Raw genomic sequence first — 17,506 nt, forward strand, 5'->3', positions numbered from 1 at the left:
AACCTTTGCCCCAGTCTGATGTCCTGAGCACATTGGAGCAGGCTTTCATCAAAGATCTCTCTGTACTTTGCTCTGTTCATCTTTCCCTCGATCCTTACTAGTCTCCCAGCCCCTGCCGCTGAAAAACATCTCCACAGAATGATGCTGCCACCACCATGCTTCACCGCACGGATGGCGCCAGGTTTCATCCAAACGTGACTCTTGGCATTCCTGCCAAAGAGTTCAATCTTGGTTTCATCAGACCAGAGAATCTTTTTCTCATAGTCTGTGAGTCCTTTAGGTTTCTTTAGGCAAACTCCAAGCGGGCTGTCACGTGCCTTTTACTGAGGAGTTGCTTCCGTCTGGCCACTCTACCAAAAATGCCTGATTGGTGGAGTGCTGCAGAAATAGTTGTCCTTCTCAAAAGTTCTCCACATAGGAACTCTGGGACTCTGTCAGAGTGACCAGAACTCCCTGACGAAGGCCCTTCACCAATTGCTCAGTTTGGCTCTAGGAAGAGTCTTGGTGGTTCCAAACATCTTCCACTTAAGAATGATGGGGGCCACTGTGTTCTTGGGAACCTTCGATGCTGCAGAAATGTTTTGGCACCCTTCCCCAGATCTGTGCCTCGATACAATCCTGTCTCGGAGCTCTACGGACAATTCCTTCGACCTCATGTTTAGGTTTTTCCTCTGACATGCACTGTCAACTGTGGGCCCTTATATAGACAGGTGTGCCCCTTTCCAAATCATGTCCAATCAAGCGAATTTACCACAGGGGGACTCCAATCAAGTTGTAGAAACATCTCAAGAATGATCAATGGAAACAAGATGCACCTGAGCTCAAGTTCAAGTCTCATAGCAAAGTGTATGAATACTTATGTAAATAAGGTATCTTTGTTTATTTTTTTTCCACCTGTTTTTGCTTTGTCGTAATGGGGTATTGTGTGTAGATTGATGAGGAAAGTTTTTATTTAATCCATTTTAGAATAAGGCTGTAACGTAGCAAAATGTGGAAAAAGTCAAGGGGTCTGAATAATTTCCAAATGCACTGTATATGCTTCAGTAAGGTTGGCTTCTTAACGTTCAAAGCAATGGTTATCAACTGCACCGCTGATATGGAAAGTAAATCACAGAAAATAGGTGTTGTAGTGGCAGCTGCAGAGAAGTGCTTGGGGGTACAATATTTGACTTCAGAAGATTTACAGCATAGTGTTGAGTGGTAGTGTCCCGTCCTCTCAGGTGTTGGCCTGGGGTAGGATCAGATCGGGCTAAAGTAGTGGAATAAGGTGATCAGGTTATCATGAGTATAGGGTTCGTTGGTAGGGTAATTCAAGTATATGTATATATAAAAATAAAAATAAATCCCTGTTCCCATTTTTTTTTAATCACAAAGTCTATTGGATCTATACTATAGTTCAGTTGGGGGATCGGTAATGCAACATATTGGATTGTCTGTTCTGTTCTTTTGAGTTTTGATGTTGAGTCTTTTCCCGACAAAGTGATGTTAGGATACATAAGTTATCCTGTAGGAGCTTTTGTGCCGAATACATTACGTTGTTACAGGTGTCAAGCTTATGGGCATGTGGCAGCAGTATGTAGGAGTGAGGTTCCTAGGTGTGAGAAGTGTGTAGAAGGGCATGAGACAAAGGAATGTGTAGCATTGGGGAAAGTAGTGGTATGTGTTAATTGTAGGGGTGCCCATGGGGGCTGGGGATCAGAAATATCCTGTGGGAGAGAGGCAGGTTGAAGTTTCCAGGGTTAGAGTAGTGCAGAAGTCGGCATATGCTGAGGCAGTGAAGAAAGTATAGGAAGATGGGTCAAGGGGGTGGGATCTTGAGAGGAGTTGTGTGTGTAGTAGATCTGTACCAGTACAGAGGGATAGGCCAACAAGTGATTTATGTTTCAGTAAGATTGGATTTTTAGCATTTATAGCAATGGTTATCAACTGTATTGCAGAAATTGAGGTTGTGGTGGCAGCTGCATAGAGGTATGTGGGTGTGACTTGACATCAGAAGAGTTACAAGGTGTGTTAAGTGGTGGTGTCCCATCCTTTCAGCTTGTTGGCCTGAGGTAGGATTAAATATATTTAAATAGTGGAGTAGGGTGGTGTTATTTTTTATAATTATTATTTTATTTTGTTTTGTGAGTGTAGTGTTAGATGGTAGAGTATTTTAAAAAAAAAACGTTTTTAAGCAAAGTATAAGTGAGTACTCCAGTCTAGTAGGTGGCGGTAATGCAACATAGATTAGATGCCAACCGCCGTTAAACCTAATCGAAGAAACGTTGGACCACTATTCCCACTAAACTAGTGCGCAAGACATTTTCGGAAGTAGTTAGTGCGCCTGCGTAAAACAAACGGTCGCGCGCAATATTTGAGTTTAGTTTGATTGACTTCGTGCCTGGGGAAAAGATAATACGTGGATTTTTAACTATGTAGCTAGCAATGGCAAAATCTTCCAACCTGACGAGGACAGATTTGGACTCTTCATTTGAAAGCCAGTTGTCAGTTTCAAGCCGAACTTCTAATAGAAGTTTGCGAGTGGCAGAGAAGGAAAGAAGAAAGAACCAGACCGGGGATCCATTTGTACTTGCGCTGAAGTACTTCTCAGGAGGTAGCAAGAGAAGCTAACGTTTGCTAGCCTGCTAGTATAACATTGCTTGCAGAAGGCAAGCGTAGCTAACGTTAATGTTGTAGCTACCTTTTAACCAAAGTGAACTAGGTATTTGACCGTATGGCAGCCCAGTTTATTGCTATGTGATCTTATCAGACCCCGCCCAGTCTTCTTGTTTTGGAAACACCCTTTTACTTATCTTGGACACAACATAGGAACAACCATTACAGAGACTGCCGATGTTGTGAACTAGGTATTTGACCGTATGGCAGCCCAGTTTATTGCTATGTGATCTTATCAGACCCCGCCCAGTCTTCTTGTTTTGGAAACACCCTTTTACTTATCTTGGACACAACATAGGAACAACCATTACAGAGACTGCCGATGTTGTGTTCCAAAGTGACCTTTTACTGTAACTTATTTTGCTGACGTTAGTTAGCTAATGCATAACCAGCGTGGGTGGGGTATGGTTAGACTGAACAAGGAAAGGAAGGTATGTAGTATGCACAATTTGCAAGTGATCATTTAGTTGCGAAGTACAACAATTGCATATAACTTAATTTATTATTCAACAGATATTTATTTAATGCTAAGGTTAATCACACATAAACAATAAGAGGATATCTAGCTAACGTTACACGTAACGTACAAAATAAATACAATCATGTGATTCGAAATGTTACAGCTGGATGTTACCTACTAACATTGTTTGCTATTAATGAAGTACATTGGAATTCAATAGCTAACTAGCTAGCTACAGTAACTAAACCGCATCCAGTCACAGAATGTCCATGGCTTCACATGAGCTGTTTGTTTCCTAGTGAAGGCAGGTACCCCATGCACGGGGAACGATGTACTGAAGAGGAACCTGGTGCTGGTGGAGATAGTGGGGCTCAGTCGAGGACTGCCTCCTGAGGCCATCTCCGTCATGTTGGACTACGCTATGAGCTTACGTATGGGTACGAACAACCAGCAGCCACTGCAACTACAGACTGACATGAAATTTAGATTTACACTATGCTGAATTAATTTGACCATACATAACATTTCAGCGCTTTCTCTTCCCTGAGCAGGAGGTGTGACATGTGTTCGGGTCCTGAAGTTTCTAATCCCTGCAACCGTGGTGCCACAGGAGGCTGTCGTTCGAGCAGTGTCGTGGTTATGTGTCGGCAAGATTGCAATCAGCACACAGGTAAAGAGCTCCTCTGTCTCAAAGGTCTATAAGTCACACTCACAGATTTAAAGGTTGACACTGAAGACTGAACGTAACATTACACTACTAGTTTCATCAGGATTGCTCTGTGTACTCTTTCCCTATACGTGCTTGAAACTGGTGTTATGGGGTGTGTTCCAGGTTCTTTTCCTTCGGTGGGTGCTGACTGTTTTCGACATGATTGACTCCAAGGACCATCTTCGAGCCATCTATGGCTTCATCTTCAGCTTTGTGACTGAGGAGAATTTGGTATGTGCAGGAGTCGTATTCCCCCCCCCCCCCGCTCTGATGTTATCAATGAATGTCTTGAGTTTTTACATTGGCATCAGATTGCATTGCTATTTAAATAACGATTGTTGTTTCAGTCTCCTTACATCTGCCATTTGCTTTACCTTTTGACAAGGAGAGAAAGTGGTAAGTGACTTCTTGTTACTCAATGAACCATTACCATATGGTCCAAATTGTTCCTGCAGCACAACATTGCTCTTCGTTTTTTCTTTTCTTTCTGTCATAGTTCAGCCATTCAGAGTCAGAAAACTGTTGGACCTCCAAACAAAAATGGTAAAACAAATGTTTTTTTTTAATGTTGTTTTTTCAGGTGTTGCCAACTTAATACAAGTGAATGCATGGGAGACATCTAACAATTGTATTACCGTTATGAAATAGTTTATGATAAATGGCAGGAGGAGAAAATACTTGCATATTGTTTGTAGCTCTCTACATAATCCCCATAAATAGTTCATCCTCAGTACCATTTATCTGTAGTTGCACTCTGTAAATGATTGCTGCATCCATCAACCTGAGAGCGGAGTCCCCGCTGTGAGCCTGTTGCACTGAGAGTTTCATTCATTTCCTCTCATCTTCTGTCTCCCCAGGGCAGGCAGCCGTTCCTGTTGCACTTGCTGTCATTGTACAAAGTGTTTTGCCCCGAGTTGGTGACGCTTGCTCTTCCATCACGAATGAGGGTTAGTACACGGATCACACCTAGTGACCTCTTTCCATTGCACAAACCACACTTTGTTGTTCACCAAACATCAGGTTTAAGGTCGATTTCATCCATATCCGATCTGGAAGTGAACTGAAAATCCAATTCTCTTCATTGAAACCCTGACAAACATCTGTAATGTCGACGTGTATCTTTTCGGCTGTCGTTCAGAGTGGGTTTAAGATCCACAATTCCACGTGGAAGGTGGCGCTCTGTGCTGTCCAGAAGAGGAACAACGGCCAGGTGTCCTCTGGCATCGGCCTGTCCCTCGGGCTCAAAGACGAGACCAACTCCAGAAAGAGGGTAAGGCCATGAGCTATGGCACACCACTGACAAGGAGACAGATTACCTTAAACACAGTCTTTATAAGGGGACTTATTGCTAATGTTTAGCACAAAAAAAAATACAACATTTCTTAAATCATTAGGGGTCAGGACATTTTGGCCTCCATAGATCATGAGACTCATTGAGTCAACTGCCCTCCTAGCTTTTTGGATCTATCTGGAAATAGACACTTTATGTGGCACTGTCATAACCTAATGAACTGTTTACAATATACTGACATTCCTATCAGAAATTTCATCACCTGGAGTTACCGTCGTTGAGCTCGTCTATCCAGAGCAACTCCTCCTCCAGCAGAAGCAGGAAGGTGTTCTCTCTGGAGCAGCTCCACTCCTTTCCACAGCTGCTGGACAACCTCCACTGCATAGAGGTAACTCTCTCTCTCTGTCTCGCTTTCTCACTATCTCGTTCCGTCTCCCTGTCTCTCGCTCTTTGATCTCTTTTTATCTCTCACTCACTCACACAATCCTGATTATTCACACAATGGTATGGCCTTGAGGTACCTTGTTTTGAGACAGATGGAAGATGAGGATTTAAGCAGGATGGATATACTGTGTTTTAAGGTTGGGCGATGTCAACTTTTTTCCAATCGTGATTATGTACTCATAAAACATTGTAATATGCAATGGTATTGCCCCCTTTTGGCCAACCCCCCCCCCAAAATACTTTGTTGTAGGTAGCGTAAGCTAGCACTAGTTGGCTGTACCTGCACATAAAATCCAGTATTTTTCATCCTATTGCCTGTTCTCCCCTTTTTAAATAGTGAGCCAACATGTTTTCAACACTCAAAACTCGTTTTCTCATGCGCTCTCTTGTCTCTTTGTATAGTGAGCGATATGTTTGGAACATCAAATCGCAGTACATGCGAATCGGCACATAAGTATTGTGATAATATTGTATCATGAGGTCCCTGGCAATTCCCAGGCCTAGCTATAGTGCAAAATTGCATGCTACAACTGGACAAAACAAATATTATTTTTTTAAAGCTGTAATGTCTTAAATCAATAACTATTCAACCCCTTTGTTATGACAAGCCTAAATAACTTCAGGAGTAAACATTTGCTTAATAAGTCAGTAAAATTGCAGGGACTAACTCTGCAAGCACAGATTCAATGACAAAGACCAGGGGTGTTTTCCAATGCCTTGCAAAGAAGGGCACCTATTGGTAGATGGGTAAAGCAACCAAAAAAAGCAGATATTGAATATCCCTTTGAGCATTGTGAAGTTATTAATTAGATGGTGTATCAATGAACCCAGTCACTACAAAGATTCAGGTGTCCTTCCTAACTCTGTTGACAGGTTATTTTTAAACCAGTTAGTTTTATGGCTGTGATTGGAGGATGGTTCAACAACATTATAGTTACTCCACAATACTAACCTAAATGACAGAGTGAAAAGAAGGAAGCCTGTACAGAATAAATATATTCCAAAACATGCATCCTGTTTGTAACAAGGCTGTAATGTAATACTGAAAAAAAATGTGGCAAAGCAATTAACTTTTTGTTCTGAATGCAAAGTGTTGTGTTTGAGGCAAATCCAACACAACACATCACTGAATACTATTCTTCATATTTTCAAGTATGGTGCTGGCTGCATCATGTTATGGTTATGCTTGTCATTGGCAAGGTAGTTTTTTAGGATAAAAAGAAAAGGAATAGAGCTAAGCACTGGCGAAGACCTAGAGGATAACCTGGTTTCTTTTTTGCCCAAGAGACACTGGGAGAGAAATTCACCTTTCAGTGGGTCAATAACCTAAAACGCAAGGCCAATTCTATACTGGAGTTACTTACAAGATGACATTGAATGTTCCTTAGTGGCCTACTTACAGTTTTGACTTAAAACGGCTTGAAAATCTATGACAAGACTTGAAAATGGCTGTCAAGCAATGATTAACAACTAAATTGACAGAGTGAAGAGTTTTGAAAAGATTAATGGGCAAATGTTGCACAATCCAGGTTTGTAAAGCTCTTAGAGACTAACGTATTGAATCAGGGTTGAATGCTTTTCAACTTCGACAGTATTTTGTGTAGATTGTTGTCAAAACATGACAAATACATTTTAATACTATTTTATAGCAACAAAATGTGGAAAAGGTCCAGGGGTATGAATACTTTCTGAAGGCACTGTTTATAAACTTAAAAAAAATAGGTTTAGGCTATAAGGCCCACACATCTGACAGAGAGAGCGAAAAGAATATTCTGACTGGACATTTTGCTCTGCTTTGGTGGAATTCTCTGCTCTGTCTAGCCTACATTCCCCTCTTGTGCTCTGTATATAACATATACAGAGCTCCAGTCAAGTTTAAATATACTAAACCATCATCTGTCACATCACAATGTCGTCACCATTGGCGATGGCTGTCAATCATTGTTGATAGACGATGCTATAGTAATATCACCCTACCCACCCTACTGCTTTTCTTAGCTGTAAAAATCAATTATTGAAGGTGTCCAGCACTGCCCCTTTCACTTGTAATGTCTTTTTAGGGCCACATGGGGGAGCTATGTCACCAGCACAGTTTTGCTTGTATTAGAACAGAACTAGGGCTCAACTTTCTCTCCCACTCAATATGATGGCTAGCATTGTCAGTGCAATTTGTTTGTTATTATCCGGAGCCATAAAACAGATTCATGAGCTCGCTCCATGTCGTTTTGTTTTCTAAATTTGTCATTGCTCTGTTTACAGACTTTATCAGGATTTGTTTATCCCGAGTTATTCATTAACTGGCCAACAAAGATGTATCACATGGAGCCACATTGAGAAAGTTATAAATTGTTGACAATTACAAAATGGCCGCTCGCAAATACTGTTTGCTTGTCAGATACATTGACCTGATCGAAACAGATACACTGCTGTGAAAAATGATTTGGCCCTTTTCTAATTTTCTTTGCATTGACATATTTTTTTTAATACTTGAGTTATTATATCTTCAACCAAAACCATGAGTGAACAAATACCACAACAATGACATATTTCATAAACAAAGTAATGCAACACCCTATGTCCCTCTGTGAGAAAAGTAATTGCCCCCTTACACGCAATAACTGGTTGTACCACCTTAAGCTGCAATGACTCCAAGCAAACGCTTCCTGTAGTTGTTGATCAGTCTCTCACATCGCTGTGGAGGAATTTTGTCCCACTTCCGTGCAGAACTGCTATAACTTAGCGACATTTGTGGGTTTTCAAGCATGAACTGTTTGTTTCAAGTCCTGCCACATCTCAATTGGGATTAGGTCTGGACTTTGGCTAGGCCATTCCAAAACTTCAAATGTGTTTCTTTTTAGCCATTTTCATGTAGACTTGATTTGTGTTTTTTGATAAGTGTCTTGCTGCATGTCCCAGCTGCGCTTCAGCACACAGACGGATGGCCTGACATTCTCCTGTCGAATTCTGATACAGAGCAGAATTCATGGTCCCTTGTGTTAAGGCAAGTCGTCTAGGTCCTGATGCAGCAAATCATCCACAAACCATCACACTACCAACACCATGCTTGACCGTTGGTATACGGTTCTTACTTTGGAAAGTGAGCAATCACTGCAGCTGTTCACCCCATGTTAGTAGCCACATGTACATTGTCAAATCAAAACCCAACCTTCATGTACACATTGATGCACGGATGTTCCAAACTCAGTTTTAGACCAGACTGACTTTATGACCAAAATTATTCTATTTACAATTTGTAGTCAATTTTGACACTATAATAGTTTCTGACTCATATCGATGCCACAGGCTGTTTTCAAGGGGATTTGTTGCTTTTTAAAGGCATTTTTTGGTGTTGCTATAATCACTGATCAAGCTTTGAAGTCGGTCTGAAAATTCCCTTTTTGTTTGAAATTTAACCACAACCATGCATAATGCACATTCACTAATAATGACTAACTTCTTGTAGTAGGCATGATAGAAAATGAACACAGGTATAGAAAATGAACACATGTCTCATAAACAATCTTTCAAGCACAAGCCCACGTGCTAGTGAGTAGCCAGCTATTTCAGCCAACTTGGATCTATTTGCTAGTAAAATTTTTACATTTGACCTTTATTTTACTAGGCAAGTCAGTTAAGAACAAATTCTTATTTTCAATGACGGCCAAGGAACAGTGGGTTAACTGCCTGTTCAGGGGCAGAACGACAGATTTGTACCATGTCAGCTCGGGGATTCGAACAACAAGGTAGAACAGTTGAATTGTTATAAACACACCCATCTGCTTGAACAGCATGCTAGCCTGTCCACTTTGTTCAGATGTTTAAATCAAGTGGCATACATGATTTCTCAGAACATGTCGCCAATTCCTTATCTAATTGTGTTTTGTGCTTATTGCACTTTTATAAAACAGACTAGACAGCTTGTATAACAGTCTTTGGCTAAAATGCTGTTAGCGATACGTGGTACCGCAATACTGTGCGACACAAACTGAGTATTACATTTCCAGAATCAATGTTCCTTGGTACTCCTGTTTTTGCAGTGCCTGCTTTGTGCACAATTTGAGGAAGTTAAAACATTAAAAGGGTATCGTTAGAAAGGTTAACGCAATGGAGAGGTCAAATGCTTTTTTAAGAACTTCGGTCCGTGGACTACGGAGAGAAACAATACGGTGCAGATTGACGCCATGTGGCGTCAAGTGATGCTGGAGATGGTGGGTCTGGGCAGGTGTGATGTAGTTGTCGTTTGTAAGTATGTCTTGTATTATTTATAAAATAAAAAAGGTTAACTTCCTAAATAATGTCTCAATGTGTTTTCGTTGTCCTATTGACCGATTCTGTTGGACCAAACCTCAAATGCAAATAGTGAGTTGTCGGATATTATTCATCCTGATCACAGGTTTTTTCATGGAAGATACATTGGATATAAGACAAGTATTTTAATCAATAAAATGCTATGAAAAATCTAGGAAACCAGGTCTGGTATTCATAGCAGATTTTGAAGGCTTTTGATCAAGTACGACTAGAATTAATATATAAATGTCTAGACTATTTTAATTTTGTAGAATGTCTTATACAATGGGTTAAAGTTATGTATCAGTAACCCCAGGTGTAAAATAGTAAATAATGGCTACTTCTAAACTTTCGAGGAGTAAAACAAGGTTGCCCACTGTCGGCTGTTTAGAAGCCTCTTGGACCTAGACTTGGCGCTCCAGTACCGATTGCCGTGCGGTAGCAGAGAGAACAGTCTATGACTAGGATGGCTGGAGGCCTTCCTGTGACACCGCCTGGTATAGAGTTCCTGGATGGCAGGAAACTTTGCCCCAGTGATGTACTGGGCCGTACGTACTACCCTCTGTAGTGCCTTGTGGTCAGAGGCCGAGCAGTTGTCATACCCGGCAGTGATGCAACCTGTCAGGATGCTCTCGATGGTGCAGCTGTAGAACCTTTTGAGGATCTGAGGACCCATGCCAAGTGTTTTCAGTCTCCTGAGGGGGGAATAGGTTTTGTCGTGCCCTCTTCACGACTGTCTTGGTGTGCTTGGACCATGATAGTTTGTTGGTAATGTGGACGCCAAGGAACTTGAAGCTCTCAACCTGCTCCACTACAGCCCCGTCGATGAGAATGGGGGCGTGCTCGGTCCTCCTTTTCCTGTAGTCCACAATCATCTTCTTTGTCTTGATCATGTTGAGGGAGAGGTTGTCCTGGCACAACACTGCCAAGTCTCTACACTCCCTATAGGCTAACTTGTCGGTGATCAGGCCTACCACTGTTGTGTCGTCGTTTAAACTTTATGCCTGGCCGTGATTGTGCAGGAGGGGACTGAGCACGCACCCCTGAAGGGCAATCGTGTTGAGGATCAGCGTGGCGGATGTGTTGTTACCTACCCTTACCCATCAGGAAGTCCAGGATCCAGTTGCAGAGGGAGGTGTTTACTCCCAGGGTCCTTAGCTTAGTGATGAGCTTTGAGGGCACTATGGTGTTGAACACTGAGCTGTAGTCAATGAATAGCATTCTCACATAGGTGTTCCTTTTGACCAGGTGGGAAAGGGCAGTGTGGAGTGCAATAGAGATTGCGTCATCTGGATCTGTTGGGGCGGTAATGCAAATTGGAGTGGGTCTAGGGTTTCTGGGATAATGGTGTTGATGTGAGCCATTACCAGCCTTTCAAAGCACTTCATGGCTACGGACTTGAGTGCTACGGGTCGGTAGTCATTTAGGCAGGTCCCTGTGAAAACCTGCAAAATCGGCAGTGTATCAAATACTTGTTCTCCCCACTACACTGCCGATTTTTGCAGGTTTTCTTACTTACAAAGCATGTAGAGTTCTGTAATTTTTATCATAGGTACACTTCAACTGTGAGAGACGGAATCTAAAACAAAAATCCAGAAAATCACATTGTATGATTTTTAAGAAATTAATTTGCTTTTAGTTGCATTACAGTAATCGATAATATTTCAACCGGACCATAGCTTTTTCAATAGGAGAGAGAGAAAATGCCTGCTCCAAGGTGTTGGCACATGCAAACTCTGCTGGCACCCAGCCATCCACTGACGCAATGTGATCGCTCTCGCTCATTTTTCAGAATAAAAGGCTGAAACTGTCTAAAGACTGTTCACGCCATGTGGAAGCCATAGGGAAAGGAATCTGGTTGATATCCCTTTAAATGAAGGGAAGGCATGTAATGGAACAGGGAGCTTTCAAAATAAGAGGCACTTCCAATTTGGATTTTCCACAGGTTTTCACCTGCAATATCAGTTCTGTTATACTCGCAGACAATATTTTGACAGAAACTTGTGTTTTCTATCCTAATCTGACAATTATATGGATTTTCTAGCTTCTGGGCCTATAGTTTTGTCAAGTCTGTTAGGACATCTACTTTGTGCATGACACAAGTAATTTGTCCAACAATTGTTTACAGACAGATTATTTCACTTATAATTCACTGTATCACAATTCCAGTGGGTCAGAAGTTTACATACACTAAGTTGACTGTGCCTTTTAAACAGCTTGGAAAATTCCAGAAAATGATGTCATGGCTTTAGAAGCTTCTGGTAAGCTAATTTACATAATTTGAGTCAATTGGAGGTGTACCTGTGGATGTATTTCAAGGCCTACCTTCAAGTCAGTGCCTCTTTGCTTGACATCATGTGAAAATCAAAAGAAATCAGCCAAGACCTCAGAAAAAAAAGTGTAGATCTCCACAAGTCTGGTTCAACCTTGGGAGCAATTTCCAAATGCCTGAAGGTACCACGTTCATCTGTACAAACAATAGTACGCAAGTATAAACACCGCAGGACCATACTGCCGTTATACCGCTCAGGAAATAGACGTGTTCTGTCTCCTAGAGATGAACCTACTTTGGTGTGAAAAGTGCAAATCAATCCCAGAACAACAGCAAAGGACTCTGAAGATGCTGGAGGAAATGAGTACAAAAGTATCTACATCCACAGTAAAACTAGTCCTATATCGACATAACCTGAAAGGCCGCTCAGCAAGGAAGAAGCCTCTGCGCCATTAAAAAAGCCAGACTACGGTTTGCAACTGCACATGGGGACAAAGATCGTACTTTTTGGAGAAATGTCCTTTGGTCTGATGAAACAAAAATAGAACTGTTTGGCCATAATAACCATTGTCATGTTTGGAGGAAAAAGGGGGAGGCTTTATGTGGATATATTGAAGCAACATCTCAAGACATCAGTCAGGAAGTTAAAGCTTGGTCGCAAATGGGTCTTCCAAATGGACAATGACACCAAGCATACTTCCAAAGTTGTGGCAAAATGGCTTAAGGACAACAAAGTCAAGGTATTAGAGTGGCCATCACAAAGCCCTGACCTCAATCCCATAGTAAAAGTGTGGGCAGAACTAAAAAAAGCGTGTGCGAGCAAGGAGGCCTACAAACCTGACTCCGTTACACCAGCTCTGTCAGGAGGAATGGGCCAAAATTCACCCAACTTATTGTTGGAAGCTTGTGGAAGGCTACCCAAAACGTTTGACCCAAGTTAAATAATTTAAAGGCAATGCTACCAAATGCTAATTGAGTGTATGTAAATATTTGTCCCCCGAGGGGGGGGGTGAAAAAATGAATAAATACAAATTGTGAGTTGAAACTGCTTGTCATAGAGGAAGAAGTGATCTTGAGAAGGTGCTTGGAAGGTACACACAGCCTACAGTCATTGACCACCGCACAGGAGTGAAGGAACCAAGAAGAACATGAAAACATGTGGGCATAAACACTTTATAAAAAAAATATTGCGATACAGGCAATTGGAATATCGCACAAATACATACATTTGAATTAATCGGTTTAATTCGATATATCACCCAGCCCCACTTTAAACTACTACTAGTTTGATGGTTGTAGCCATCAGTTGTCCCATTAAAAATCACCCATATTAGCACAGTTATTTCATTTCAAACTTCACATTTTCTAGTATAGGCTACTTATCGTAATGAATGATATCAGCAAAATGTGTCGATCATTTGCTGTTTATCGTCCCAGCTCTACCTCAAGGAGCCAACTTGTGCAACAAGCCATTGTGACCGGACTTACTACTTTTTATGGCATCACGGCTACTAACGCTGTGCAGGACGTCAGACAAACAGATCAGCTAGTACTGTTGGATCATGCAGTGCAAACAAATCAGCAGTGGCATCGTTGAGGGATCACTGATTCCTTAAGATGCCCCCCCCCTCAATCATTAAAAGCAGTCGTTTCTCAGACGACCGATGCCGTTGCTCCTTAGTTATGGGAAGACTCAGCCATGTCTGACAATCGGTCAATTTTTTTTCTTAATTATTATGCTTAAGTTCCCATATTATCAGGCAGCTGTTCACACAACAGACAGACAGACCACTCCGTGTGGAGAAATGTCTGAATGCTGCCTGCAACAGACATATCCATGATGGCTGTAGTATGAGGATTAGTAGATGTGACAGATTTAGTCCAGTCAGTGACAGAAAGATTGCTCACCCAATGAATACAAGGACACTGGCAACAGAGATCCTCTTATTCAATAACATGAAGACTTCAATAATATAATGCTAATCTCCTGACATGAAGCTGTTCAGAACATGATGGAACTTTGGAGTTTGATGGTCTCTGTGTTTGTGGTTAAGTGGTGGGTTTCATGAGTATAATGATGGTGGTGGGGTTTGATGGGGTTCATACTGAGTGTGTGTGTGTGTGTGTGTTGACTGGTTTAATAATAATCTCCCCCTCTTCCACAGCTCCCATCCCAGATGGGTTCTCTGCTGGGCTCCAGTCTGGCCCTCTGTTACCTGGACTACGTACAGGATGACTCTGCCTTCCTCCGACTCAACTTCTGGCTGGGCCACGCCCTCCATGAGGGTAAAACCATGAACTAACCATTCACCAACCGCTACGTCTTCCCTCCATTGTCTCTCTTACATCGTGAAAGAGGGAAGTATAATGAAAAAAGCCCAAAACAATCAAATCTCTGTACCCTCCAAATGGACCCTCATCAATTCCCAGTAGGCATAAAGCAATAGTCTGAAAAGCTTTTATGAAAAGAAAGAGTTTTGGTGTCAATGTTGTAGAACTAACAAATCTGTCTTATCATCACTTATTTAATAAAAAATCAAATACATTTTTTTGGGGGGGGGTTGTTTCAGAGTTTCTATACTGCAGAAGGGACGGGAGCTCTGGGAGTTCGTCCGAGGCACTCCACTTCCTCAACAGGTTGCTCTCCACACAGCACTTCCTCCAGGTGAGCCTTAGCCCCCTCATCGCTGCCATCCAGGCCCCTCTCACCTCCCGTTCCCCTCCCCTCTTTGCCAGATCTGTATCTATAAGAGTGGGTTAAACTCTCTCTTTTCTGCTCTCACTTCTCCCCTTCTGTTCATTAATAAATTATGCCACAGTCAAACGCTAATTTGAGATGCATATGTTTTGTCTCCCCCCTCCTCAGGAGGGCTTCTCCAGCACAGAGGGCTTCCTCTACAAGTTCCTGAACGTTTGGGATGGTTCACTCCTCCGCCCCCAGATCCTAGGCTTGCTGAGTGACATCCCTGTGGTCCCCAGTTCCTGTGAGTAGGCCCTGTTTGCTTGGCTGCCTCACGCTCATTTCCTCCAGTCTTTCTTTCCCCTAATTAAACAGATGAACTGTAACGGGGGGAGGGGGGGCACGTGACTACGTTTCCCAGGCTTCCTGGCATATGCTGCCAGCTTGCAATGTGCTGGGGTTTGCATGGTTAGGAATGTTGAGTTCATTACTCTCCCCATCTCTCCCAGGTATCAGCCAACTTCTGTTTGAGCCCCTCATGCAGCTATTCTTCACCTCCACGCTCTTCTTCAAGGTAATAGTAAACAGAATCCCTGGAAATAGATCCTGCTTTGAATCAAACTTAAGAAGATTGCATCATACCACCATATCCATGTACAGTCCAGCTATCAGCAGTCTAATCCCGGGTTGTATTCATTTCGTACCAAACAGAAGAAAACGTATTGAAACATGGAGCGACTACGTTTGACAAAGTTTTGCTACAGTGTGCCTTAATGAACACGACCCCGTTGTAGTTCTAACTATCCCTCTTGTTTTTTTCCACTTTCAATATGTTTAAACTCCAACACCCCTCTGTTGTCTGTCCTCTCTAGTGCAGTGTGATTGACTGTCTGAACAACATGCTGTTGAAGTGGCTGATCTGGCACTCTGTGTATGCCCTGGAGGATGGCCTGGACATCAGTCTAAACAGCCACACACCCATGTGAGTCTCACTGTCCCTGTCCCACTTACTCACTCAGATGCGTCCCTGTCCCACTCACTCGCTCAGATGCGTCCCTGTCCCACTCACTCGCTCAGATGCGTCCCTGTCCCACTCACTCGCTCAGACGCATCCCTGTCCCACTCAGTCACTCACTCACTGTCATTCACTCACCATTCACTCACTGTCATTCACTCACCATTCACTCACTGTCATTCACTCACCATTCACCCACTGTCATTCACCCACTGTCATTCACCCACTGTCATTCACCCACTGTCACTCACTGTCACTCACTCACACTTCCAGCACCTCAGCCCCGTAACTTTTTTGAGTTAATGACATGCATTTGCATTTGAAAAATATTCAGATCCCTTCCCTTGTTCCACATTTTGTTATGTTACAGCCTTATTCTCAAATGAATTAAATACAAAATGTTACATCAATCTACACACAATATCCCATAATGACAAAGCGAGAAACAGGTTTTTAGAAATGTTTGCAAATGTATAAAAAAAAATAAAAAAACAGAAATACCTTATTTACATAAGTATTCAGCTGAGCTCAGGTGTATCCTCTTTCAATTGATCATCTTTGAGATGTTTCTACAACTTAATTGGAGTCCACCTGTGGTAAATTCAGTTGATTGGACATGATTTGGAAAGGCACACACCTATCTATATAAGGTCCCACAGTTGACAGTGTATGTCAGAGGAAAAACCAAGCCATGAGGTCAAAGGAATTGTCCGTATAGCTCCGAGACAGGATTGTGGTGAGGCACAGATCTGGGGAAGGGTACCAAAAAGTTTCTGCAGCATTGACGGTCCCCAAGAACACAGTGGCCCTCATCATTCTTAAATGGAAGACGTTTGGAACCACCAAGACTCTTCCTAGAGCTGGCCGCCCAGCCAAACTGAGCAATCTGGCGAGAAGGGCTTTGGTCAGGGAGGTGAACAAGAACCCGATGGTCACTCTGACAGAGCTCCAGAGTTCCTATGTGGAGATGGGAGAACCTTCGAGAAAGACAACCAAGATTTTCTGGTCTGATGAAACCAAGATTGAACTCTTTGGCCTGAATGCTTAGCATCACGTCCATGCTTCTACATCTGCATTGCTTGCTGTTTGGGGTTTTAGGCTGGGCTTCTGTACAGCACTTTGTGACATTGGCTGATGTAAAAAGGGCTTTATAAATACATTTGATTGATTGATTGGAGGAAATCTGGCACCATCCATATGGTGCAGCATGGTGGTGGCAAGATCATGCTGTGGGGATGTTCTTCAGCAGCAGGGACTGGAACACTAGTCAGGATCGAGGGAGAGATGAACGGAGCAAAGTACAGAGAGATCCTTGATGAAAACCTGCTTCAGGACCTCAGACTGGGGGCGAAGGTTCACCTTCCAACAGGACAACAACCCTAAGCACACAGCCAAGACAACGCAGGAGTGGCTTCGGGGAAAAGTCTCTGAATGTCCTTGAACTTGAACCCGATCAAACATCTCTGAAGAGACTTGAAAATAGCTGTGCAGTGACACTCTCCATCCAACCTGACAGAGCTTGAGATGATCTACAGAGGAGAATGGGAGAAACTCCCGAAATACAGGTGTGCCCAGCTTGTTGTGTCAGACCCAAGAAGACTCGAGGTTGTAATCACTGCCAAAGTACTGAGTAAAGGGTCTGAATACTTATTAAATGTGATATTTCCGTTTTTTAATCCATTTGCAAAAATGT

General features: G+C 42.4%; 1 protein-coding gene across 5 annotated transcripts in view; it reads left to right on the forward strand.

The window, feature by feature from the left end:
• The first annotated feature begins 2,315 nt into the window (after positions 1 to 2,315).
• Positions 2,316 to 17,506, forward strand: part of cenpi (centromere protein I) — a 26,953-nt gene continuing 11,762 nt past the window's right edge. For 2 of the 5 annotated variants that reach the window (XM_029661931.2, XM_029661930.2), the window contains exons 1-14: positions 2,316 to 2,593; positions 3,415 to 3,552; positions 3,667 to 3,785; positions 3,948 to 4,055; positions 4,172 to 4,220; positions 4,321 to 4,367; positions 4,682 to 4,771; positions 4,963 to 5,094; positions 5,366 to 5,503; positions 14,284 to 14,404; positions 14,689 to 14,783; positions 14,985 to 15,102; positions 15,308 to 15,372; positions 15,671 to 15,780. In XM_029661931.2, the coding sequence (XP_029517791.1) occupies positions 2,425 to 2,593; positions 3,415 to 3,552; positions 3,667 to 3,785; positions 3,948 to 4,055; positions 4,172 to 4,220; positions 4,321 to 4,367; positions 4,682 to 4,771; positions 4,963 to 5,094; positions 5,366 to 5,503; positions 14,284 to 14,404; positions 14,689 to 14,783; positions 14,985 to 15,102; positions 15,308 to 15,372; positions 15,671 to 15,780 (1,499 nt within the window). In that variant the 5' untranslated portion in view covers positions 2,316 to 2,424. The other 3 variants (XM_029661929.2, XM_029661932.2, XM_029661934.2) reach the window with 3 other exon arrangements.

This window comes from Oncorhynchus nerka, linkage group LG6 (assembly GCF_034236695.1).
Source record: "Oncorhynchus nerka isolate Pitt River linkage group LG6, Oner_Uvic_2.0, whole genome shotgun sequence".
NCBI lineage: Eukaryota > Metazoa > Chordata > Actinopteri > Salmoniformes > Salmonidae > Oncorhynchus > Oncorhynchus nerka.